Source organism: Tachyglossus aculeatus, chromosome 19, assembly GCF_015852505.1.
Source record: "Tachyglossus aculeatus isolate mTacAcu1 chromosome 19, mTacAcu1.pri, whole genome shotgun sequence".
NCBI classification, from domain to species: Eukaryota; Metazoa; Chordata; class Mammalia; order Monotremata; family Tachyglossidae; genus Tachyglossus; species Tachyglossus aculeatus.
In genome coordinates this window covers 14,782,889-14,793,356 of record NC_052084.1, presented here as the reverse complement: position 1 = coordinate 14,793,356, position 10,468 = coordinate 14,782,889, and the positions used below count along the sequence as shown (strand labels likewise).

General features: G+C 45.9%; 1 protein-coding gene across 1 annotated transcript in view; it reads right to left on the bottom strand.

Moving 5' to 3' along the window:
• Positions 1-5,804: 5,804 nt before the first annotated feature.
• The window catches only part of UBR2 (ubiquitin protein ligase E3 component n-recognin 2), a 77,974-nt gene continuing 73,310 nt past the window's right edge, over positions 5,805-10,468 (bottom strand). The window contains exons 45-47 of the mRNA XM_038761408.1: positions 8,553-8,723; positions 7,705-7,806; positions 5,805-6,593 (exon numbers count right to left, since the gene is read on the bottom strand). Of these exons, the coding sequence (XP_038617336.1) occupies positions 6,452-6,593; positions 7,705-7,806; positions 8,553-8,723 (415 nt within the window). The 3' untranslated portion in view covers positions 5,805-6,451. The remainder of the gene's footprint in view (positions 6,594-7,704; positions 7,807-8,552; positions 8,724-10,468) is intronic.

The window sequence follows — 10,468 nt, the reverse complement described above, 5'->3', positions numbered from 1 at the left end:
GCAGCTGTTGAGACGGAAAGTTCAAACAAAAAATACCGGTACAAAGAGGGAGAGGACTGGGGGCCGTAGGAGGAGGGGGCCGAATTCGACTCCTGGTGGTTGGGGGGGTAGTGAGGAAAGTTGGTAGGAATGAGGAGGGGAAGGATTTGGGGGGCTGGGGGGAGATGAACAAGGTAATTTTTACTTCCCTGTAGTCCTCGGCCATCTCAGTGGAGCTGGTTCTGGAATGGAACCTAACTCATTACACCCAAGTGTGAGAAAAGGGACCACACTTTGGAGGAACACGACCTGGCTGTCCGGTGAAATATAGTCACGCGGCAGCCAGTTTCACACCACCGAGCCCAGGGGAAAGGGCAAACTCAAGCCTCCACACTGTCCCTTTGGCATAGCTTTGGCATAGAAAATACTGGGAAGGAGGTGGAGGAAACTCTTGCCGGAGAGGTCCATTTTAAGTTAGCCGTGGTTTTCCATTCTTTACACTTCCCCTTTTTCCCTGCCCTTGTTTAAGGGAAACTGAGGCACAGAGAAGTGAAATGACCTACCCAAGATCAAATAGCGGACAGGTGGGAGAGTCAGGATTAGAACCCAGGTCTTCTGACTCCCAAGCTCTTTGAACTAGGTCATGCCGCTTCCCCTTTCCCCCAGTCATTCATTTCTTCAACCAAACCTATACATCCCTCTCACTGCAGTTTGAGCCCATTTTCTCTTATTTTGTTCTCGGGAGGGTGGAGAGAGTTTTCTCCTTGAACTCAGAGGAAAGTGCCTCTGCTTGCTCTGTTCTTTTTCCTCTCCAGTCCTACCTCATCCAATCCAGGCCCGCCCCATCCAGCCCAGCTGAGCCCAAAAGCTTCCAGCTTGGAGAGGCAAGTTGGGAGTTCCTCCGTCGTTAGTTGTCTGAAATGAGAAATTGCCGTCCGACAAGTGAGTGTTAATTAGCAGCAGGTTCATCATCAATCGTATTTATTGAGCGCTTACTATGTGCAGAGCACTGTACTAAGCGCTTGGGAAGTACAAATTGGCAACATATAGAGACAGTCCCTACCCAACAGTGGGCTCACAGTCTAAAAGGGGGAGACAGAGAACAAAACCAAACATACTAACAAAATGAAATAAATAGGATAGATATGTACAAGTAAAATAGAGTAATAAATATGTACAACCATAAATATGTACAAATTGGAAGTACAAATATGTACTTCCATGTTCATCAGAGATGAAAGGAAAGACAGTTGTAATTTGGATCGGAACCTTGACAGAATGAACCCAGGCATCTTCCTGAATGTTTCCCAGCCGCAGGGGAGAATTCTGACCAACACCTGTAGGGTCAGTAATTCCCAAAGGGCCTTAATCCTGGAAAGGAGATTACAGTACCTGCTCCCTGACCCCCCCGTCCCCCCCTCCAAGGGTGGACACTGCTAATGCAGTGATAGTCCAGACCAGCAGTTTTACAGCTTAGCTGGGGGGCCAGGCAGGGCTCTTTCTTTCAGGATTGACAGCAAGTGCTCAATGACAGGCCAGGGGGTGACACCACTTCGGGGTGGTGTCATCATCAATCGTATTTATTGAGCGCTTACTATGTGCAGAGCACTGTACTAAGCGCTTGGGAAGTACAAATCGGCAACATATAGAGACAGTCCCTACCCAACAGTGGGCTCACAGTCTAAAAGGGGGAGACAGAGAACAAAACCAAACATACTAACAAAATAAAATAAATAGGATAGATATGTACAAATAAATTAGAGTAAAAAAATATGTACAAACATCTATACAGGTGCTGTGGGGAAGGGAGGGAGGTAAGATGGGGGGATGGAGAGGGGGACGAGGGGGAAAGGAAGGAAGGGGCTCAGTCTGGGAAGGCCTCCTGGAGGAGGTGAGCTCTCAGCAGGGCCTTGAAGGGAGGAAGAGAGCTAGCTTGGCGGATGGGCAAGCTAGCTTGGCGGATGGGCAGTGAGGTTTCTGGTGGGGACCCAAGTGTGGAGAAGAAAAAGGGCTGCTTTTACAGTCGGGAGCTGGAGGCAAAGAGAAGCAGCTGTTAGGTCCCCATTTTCTCCCTGCAGCCCAGAGTTTGTGTAGCCAGGTGATGCTCCCCACTTCCACATGCATTTTTTGTTCCTTCTTCAGAGGGAGCAGAATGGGTAGCCTGCCGTCAACGAGCGGGCATCCCCTTTAGTCGAACCAAACTCGAGGATGTGCCAGAACTGCACTTCTTTAAGGAGCTAAGAGAACACTGGGGGCTGAACCTCACAAATGAACACCAGCTGCTGGGAAAATCCACCCAGCATGAAAGTGAAATCTGCAGGGGTCACCCAGATGGGCACTGAATTGGGGAAATATTGCCCAGTAGAGGCACTGCATTTTGGAAAAGTCTCCCAGGTGACACTGAAATCTGGAAAAGCCATCCCTAATGGCATTGAATTCTGGAAAAATTCATCCAAAGCAACACTGAACTCTAAAAAAAAAATTACCCAGAGCAGATACATCACTTAGAAAGGCCCTACATTTAGGTCTGGCTATTTTTCACAAGTTAACTGTTTTGTTCTCTCTCTCCCCCTTTTAGACTGTGAGCCCACTGTTGGGTAGGGACTGTCTCTATATGTTGCCAATTTGTACTTCCCAAGCGCTTAGTACAGTGCTCTGCACATAGTAAGCACTCAATAAATACGATTGATGATGATGAACTAGCAGCGGATGACAACTGAGCAGGGCTCCCTTGGAGACAGGGATGGATGGTTTGGGATTCCTGTCTCCCCCCTGCCCCGGGCACACCAAGGCTACCACATCTAACGGATCGTATTTCCCGACTCAAAGGTCTGTGCTCTTCCCACTAGGCAATCAGGTGGGTGCCTGGCATTGAGTAAAGGTTGCAGTTGAGGCAGGTCCTCGCGTACGAGAGCAGTGTTGGAGACACCACAAGCGAGTCAAACTTTACACGAAGACGCAAGCGTTGGCTCGCAAACCCATTTCCCGGCAGAAACGGGCCGGTTGAGTCGCCTGCATGGAGCAACTCCAGCAGAGTGCTGCTCAAGCCTTCATTTGGGCAGTGAAAAGGTGATATTCCAAGTGTTTCTAAAAGGTCCAGGCTTTCCTGATGTGACTGCGTTGGTTATTCTCCTTCCTGCTTTAGTCTGGAGAAGTTCTGGGACCCGGGGAAGTTCTGGGATGGTGGTTTCAGGGGCAGCGTGAAGGCGGGGAGTGTTGGCCCAGTCTGAAGTTTTCCTCAGGAGTCTGGGGGAGGACCGTTTTGGGTAGGGGAGACCTTGGGGGGACCTCCACGGCAATCCTGGTCAGCTCTGGGATGGGTAGGGCAGTTGGTTGACCGAAATCCAGGCTCTTGGGGCGGGTTCGGGGCCCTTCCTCTCTAAGACCCAGATATCCCGGGCCGCTCCTAACCGGGATGGGCCCCTGGAACCCGACGGTCACAAGAGACTCACCTCCTTCCGTCCCGAACAACCGCCAGGACCCCTCGGAGTTCCTCGGGCTCCTCCGGCAATGTGGCATCATCATCATCAATCGTATTTATTGAGCGCTTACTATGTGCAGAGCACTGTACTAAGCGCTTGGGAAGTACAAATTGGCAACATATACAGTCCCTACTCAACAGTGGGCTCACAGTCTAAAAGGGGGAGACAGAACAAAACCGAACATACTAACAAAATAAATAGGATAGATATGTACAAGTAAAATAAATAATAGAGTAATAAATATGTACTCTGCAGCAGCAGCCTCCCCTTCTCCCTGCTCTGGCGAGGTCAATCAATCAATCGTATTGATTGAGCGCTTCCTGTGTGCAGAGCACTGGACTAAGCGCTTGGGAAGTACAAGCTGGCAACGTATAGAGACAGTCCCTACCCAACAGTGGGCTCGGTCCATTAGAGATTTGGCTCCTGGTTGCTAAAGCGACATTAACTTTTTCATCATCTTATACTTCAGATCGACAAATACAATTACATCCCCCATCCAGGAAATCTGATGTCCTGGACATAGCTGAATAATAATAATTATAATAATAATGATAGCATTTATTAAGCGCTTACTATGTGCAAAGCACTGTGTTAGATACAAGGCTATCAGATTGTCCCATGTAGGGCTCACAGTCTTAATCCCCATTTTACAGAGGAGGGAACTGAGGCCCAGAGAAGTCAAGTGACTTACCCAAAGTCACACAGCTGACAAGTGGCGGGGCCAGAATTTGAACCCGTGACCTCTGACTCCGAAGCCCGGGGCTCGTTCCACTGAACCACGCTGCTTCTCTATGACACAAGGATAACAGTGAACAAAATTCCAGAATTCAGCAGCACATCCAAATATAATCTATACAAAAATAGGGCTAAAGAGAGTCAACGGCTATCTAATGTCAACATTGAAAGCATTTATTTGGATAGTTTAAACTTTATACATATGATACATTCCAAATTGTACAATTTATCCGGAAATATTAAAGTTCTAGCCAATTTATTAACAGTTATTCTGTTTGGAAAGCAAACGTTATATAAACATTTCTACAATAAACATAAATACATGCATGAACGAATCGGCTATGAAAATGGGTCATTAGGTAAAGGCGGCGATGAGGATTATCGAACCCAGAGAGAAAAACCGGGTGAGTGTCGTCACTCCGAGTTAGGTTTCTGACTGCTCCAACCTCCTTTAATTTTGCAATCTTGGTAGCAGAGGCAAGACACCTCGCGCAGAGCATTATTTGGATTTAGTCCGACCGCCAGCGCCGCGCTACATGCGGTCACCCATCGGTCCCTCCTGAAGCAACTGAATTTCCAGTCCAACGGTTGCTGCTCGTTACTGGGACGCCCCGGTACGGAGCAAAGGAAGCCAGGATCGCCGGCCCAAGTCACAGGGCTGGTGACGGAGGTAGGAGCAGCAGTTACCCAGTCTCTAGTTGAGAATCTAATGCTAATCCCGGGAAAAAACGGGAAGGGGAAAGGGGGCGGCTGGTGGAATCTGGATTTCCTCCTCTCCAGAGGCTGCTTCCTCTCCCAACGGAAAGCCAGGCAGAGGGGCATCTTGAGGGAGAGGGCAAGGCGATCCTAGTTCTGCACTTGGTTCTGCGCCTGCTCCTCACCGGCAGATGTGTCTGTCCCGAAAATGCCACTCTTCACCTATAAGAGATATGCCTAAAGATCCCAAAAGCCTCACTGAAAATCTAGTGCGTTTTCAACCGATTGTTTCCTGCAGCACCGACAATGAAAGGGGAAAGGTTTCCTACGTGATTAAAGGTCTCTCGGGAGACACCGGGTTCGAACTTGGAAGAGACGGGGGCTCCGGAACCGCCAACGAGGTCGGCTCACTGGTAAGTCTCCAAAGTTGGCGACCCTTCAGCCCGGATAAAAGGCAAATGGCAATGCAAGCCTTGAATATATTGACAAAATAGACCAGATGCCGTTATCTTGCCAGAAGCCTGGGGCCGAGGAAGAAACGAGGGGAAGGTGGGGCTGGACGCCCCCCAAACACCCAAGCTCACGGCACTTTACGGGCTTCTCTTCTAATGAAAAACCACTCGTGTCCTCTCACTTTAGTCACCGAAAAGAAGTCAGGACTGCATCTTAAACATCATAAGAGTGAAAGCGAAGAAACATAACTGCTCTTCCCTCGCCGATTATTCTAAAAGCACCTTCGGTGTGAATTTTTTTGCAGACTCTTGACACTACTATACACCACCACCACGACCACCTTTCTAAAAACCGAAATCCCAACAGCACGTTCTGGAAAACACTTTTTCTTTCCCCAACCCCGTGCCAACTCTCAAATTACACACCGCACAATCACCTGGAAAAACGCAATGCTCTGGATACCTTCAAATGAAATGCCTTTACTTTTAAATCTCGTGATTCTTTAGCAGAGAGAAAAATCAATGGTGAAGCAAACAAAGCTTTAAGCATACAACTTACAAAGTCACCGCAGATGCAACTTGACGGTCAAAGGGTGGTCTGACGGTACAAATACAAACACCCACTACATCTTCATTTTATTGCCTGTACATAGCAGTTTTAGGTACTTCAATGCGGAATAAATAAATAATGTAAAATGGCTCAGATTACTGAAGAAGGGCCAAGATTCCTGGAGAAGGAACTGCATTTTCTTGTAATCTCCGTTTCCACTGATTATTTCTTCCTGTCTTTGAAGTAACTCCCGGCTTCCGAAAAGAGTCACGTCCTTATGCCGGAAAGCGAAATTCCTCATTCGCCTGGGTCCTCAAACTCAAGATGTTTATACAAATGAAGGACAGTGCAAAAAACACTAGGAAACCTAATACAAGATGAAGTTTACCTGGTCACTGGGTCCAGAAATTTAAAAATAAGTCAGGAAGAAAAGTTTAAATAAGGAGTTCATTTTCTTTCTTTTTTTTTTTAAACTCAGACTGCATTTCCTACTTCTTGTCTGAAAAGCTTATTGGGTCACAAAATCATCCACGTTCAAATCTGCAGAAGCGCTGCGATTATAAATGTTGCCAATCAATGCCAACCAGTGTCTGATTTGCTTCCTGTGCATGTCCAATTTCCTCTGTTATACTGTGCTGCTGCCAGAGTTTCTGTATCTTTTTAAATCGTTCTTTGCACAAGTGTAAAGGATTCCCTCGCCTGGAAACAAACACAGAGGGATAGAGTGTAATTTCGGCACACGGAATGCTCTTCAGTTTTTCACGATCACAAAGGCTGGGCAAAGAAGCAGGAGGCCAAAGTTCCCCTTCTCCCTTACTTGACAATTTTATGTCTGAACCCCTACCTAAAATAACCTTTTTCCATTCAGAAGCAGAACAAGGCTCCCCCTCCGTCCCCGGCATTATACTCGTCATGTTATGTCAGCTGTGCCTCTAATGAGTTCGCTCCAAGTCTTTTCATGGGGTGCCTCGGCTGAGGGGAACTACGCGAGGCAGGAATTGTCTCTTCTTGTTGCTGAATTGTACTTTCCAAGCGCTTAGCACAGTGCTCTGCATCCAGGAAGCACTCAATAAATACGACTGAGTGAATGAATGCATTGCATAATGAACTGCAGGGGCCTTTAATTCCAGGGGGCAATGACCTACCCAAATGGCTGTCCTTTTAGACTGTGAGCCCACTGTTGGGTAGGGACTGTATATGTTGCCAACTTGTACTTCCCAAGCGCTTAGTCCAGTGCTCTGCACACAGTAAGCGCTCAATAAATACGACTGATTGATTGAGGTCAGTTACTTCGGGCCACCTCCACTGGAAGGAGGCGAAATTCCACTCGAGACCTACATGATGGATAAAAAAGGAATATGAAACCAAGCGAGTACAGCTCAAGCGCTAGAGGAGGCTAAGAAACTGAATGGTTTGAGAATTTCTGCCACAGGTGCTTTTGAATGAGATATGGTCCAAAGTTACCTAGCCTTTGAAGAGCTACCGTGCCTCTGCGAGAAAAACTTGAGTGAGTTATGCTGGAATGACAGAAAGAGTTATGATGGAGAGAGCAGATGGAACTGCCTGTCACAAATCGACAGAAAAGCCCCATAAAGAATTAAGAACCAAGAACCTTCAAGGAGGAATCGATCTTAGGGCCCTCACACTCTTTCTTCCTTCTGGACTGTCCTGGGGCCGACTCCAGGCACCCTGGTCTATGGTGAAATGATGAGAAACTTCCCGAGAAATTCTGACATTCTTGACCACTGGGCACAGCCTGACCCAGAAGGCACAAATCCTCAAAAGCAAATAGCTGCCAACATTGATTTACCTGAGTCCTTGGTCTGTCTCTCCATAGTCATCAAGATAAGGAGGAGCATAAAAGCATCCTTTCGTTTTTCCAGCTAAAAACAGCACCTGACACTCCCGCACTCTGTAGCAAAACAAAAGGGGCATTTGGTCACCTTGGTGATACTGATTTGGTACTTTTGATAAGACCGTAACTCCTCTTTTTCTATATCTCTGCCCAAGTTGAAACACCTTCAGTTGGAATCACTACGAGGGCTTGCTGGCGGAAGAAAGGGCAGGAAGAAGGAGGGAGTGGAAACCCTGACAGAGATCGGAAGGCCGCTTGAAGAAAAATGTATGGAAAATGCTTCAGGAGAAAAAAAATTACACAAATCTCCGTTTTAAATTTTACCTGAAGTGTCGGTGAATTTAAAAATTTTGAACTAAGATGTAAGAACTGGTAAATCTCAGCTTTGAACTGAGGTACGGAAAGGCCCTCCCTCGCAAACTCAAAATGAAGCATAGATGGAATTCTGCGATTCCTGGGAGGATCAATTCTTAAAGTTACAGGGTGGAAACAAATCACGATCAGGCCACCTGCTGAAGTTTTCAAGTTTTCTAAAAGTTTTCTTGTTCGTCTTTACTGAAGGAAAGTAAACTTCCTCTGAAGCTATTTTAGAAGATCCCCCTTTCCCCCCCCAAATTTTGTCACTTTGAAAGGATAAAATTCGCACAAAATCTCCAAGTCACAAATTCACACTGAAGTAGAAATGGTCTCTCTCAAAAACGTCTTTATAGCCAACCTATCGGTTGTGCATGTACATTTATTATCCAGAAGGCAGAAATCAGGTTTATGAATCGGTGACTAAAACGCATTCCTGTCACTCTTACCTAAGAAAAATGCCCACCCCAGACCCGCAGGTGTAGGTGTGTGCAGTACAGGCGCCGACATCATCACCTTCTAACTCTGTTTGACAGCAGTAACTCTGGGAGCAGAGCATGGTTCCACACACAAGGCACAGAGTTGGGGCTCGACTCTTGTCACCTCCAGATTTCGGACACCTTTGCCAAGGAAAAGACAGTGACATTCACGACTGCAAAATCATTCCACACTTGCTTGAGAACTTGAGTCACTGACCCTGCCCATTAATCTTGGGGAAAAATTCCAGTTAAGCAAACATTTTGGATTATCCCGTTTGGTTCCCCTACTTCGAGGAAACAAAACTCCCTACTATCAGCTTCGGAGCATGGGCAGGGGAATCAGCCTTGCCCATCTGTTTTTACCTGCTTTGCCTCAACCCCTTCAAAACAAGCCCCCAGATTGTCCCCTGCTCTCAACAATCCGGCAAGACCCACATGGTCCTATCTATAAATTATATATTATCTATTATTAATATATTATAAATATATATATTATATATTACAAATTATATTAACGTCAGTCTCCCCCTCTAGACTGTAAGTTTGTTGTGGGCTGGTAACACATCTACCAACCTGACCCTTCCCACCTTGGTTTTGCCCAACTGCATCCCTATTCTCCTTCAAATCTCTCCTCCTCCTCCTCCTCCATGAACATTACATTCCACCTTTCCCATCACTGCACCCCCCAAAAACCACCTCAGCATTCAGATACTTAGCTGTTTATGTACTTGTGGTTATTATCAGCTAGTCTCTTAATCTCAACTATGGTACGTGTAGGCTCCTTAAAGGCAGGGATTACATTTTAAATTTCTTTTGTAGCCTCTCCAAAGCCTACAACAGCGTTTTACACCCAGTAGGCATTCAACAAAATTCAGCTGACACCGTCTGGAGGAGGTAAGTGGTGTTCCAGACCCAATTCACATGAGTGCGACCACTGACTAATACTAACTCCTCCATGGACTCTCTAATCTCATGCAATTAGTGACATATCCTGCTATCACTCGTCCTTTAAGTCCACTTGCACATGCATTTGGTTTGTCTTGTCCTCCCCATTAAATTAAAAAACTGTTCTAGAACAAAGGGAACATGTCTTTCTATTTTTCTGTTATCCTCCACAATTCATGGAATGGATGAAGTGCCTTGAAAAATACTCCGGAAAGAGCTTCTGAGAGTTAAGTGGTGCTCACAGGCTGTCAATTTTACGATTTTACAACCAACTTTCATGTTGAGCTAATATTTTCCGGATTCCAAAGAGAAATAGGATATTATAATCAATCGACAGTATCTGAGCACCCACGAGGTGCAGAGCACTACACTAAGCGCTTCAGAGTACAATAAAAATATGAAACATGGTCTCAAGTTTACAACTGACTGGGGGAGATAGACCCAAATGACTTATAAGTAGTGGAAACAGGAGAAAGAACACTACAACAATCACTGATAACAGGAGAAAGGCAGGACAAACAAATAAGTAGCATAAATCAAGATATACATGAAAAGCTACCAAAACATCATCATAATTACTGTATTTGTTAAGGACAGTAATTGTTACAGACTTACTACGTGCCAAGCACTGTACTAAGTGCTGGGATAGATTCAAAGCTGGACACAGTTCCTGTTCCATAGGGGGCTAGAGTCTAAGTATCAATCATATTTCAATCAATTGTATTTATTGAGCACTGTCAGTTTGCAGTGCACTGACTGAAGTATTTGGGAGAGTATAATATAACAATATAACACACGTTTTCTGTCTATGATGAGCTTACAGTCTAGAGGGGGAGACAGACATTAATATAAAGAAATAAATTATGGATATGTACATTGGTGCTGTGGGGAAGAACAGGTATTAAAAAACTAAGTCGGAGGGAGAACAGGCATCAAAGCCC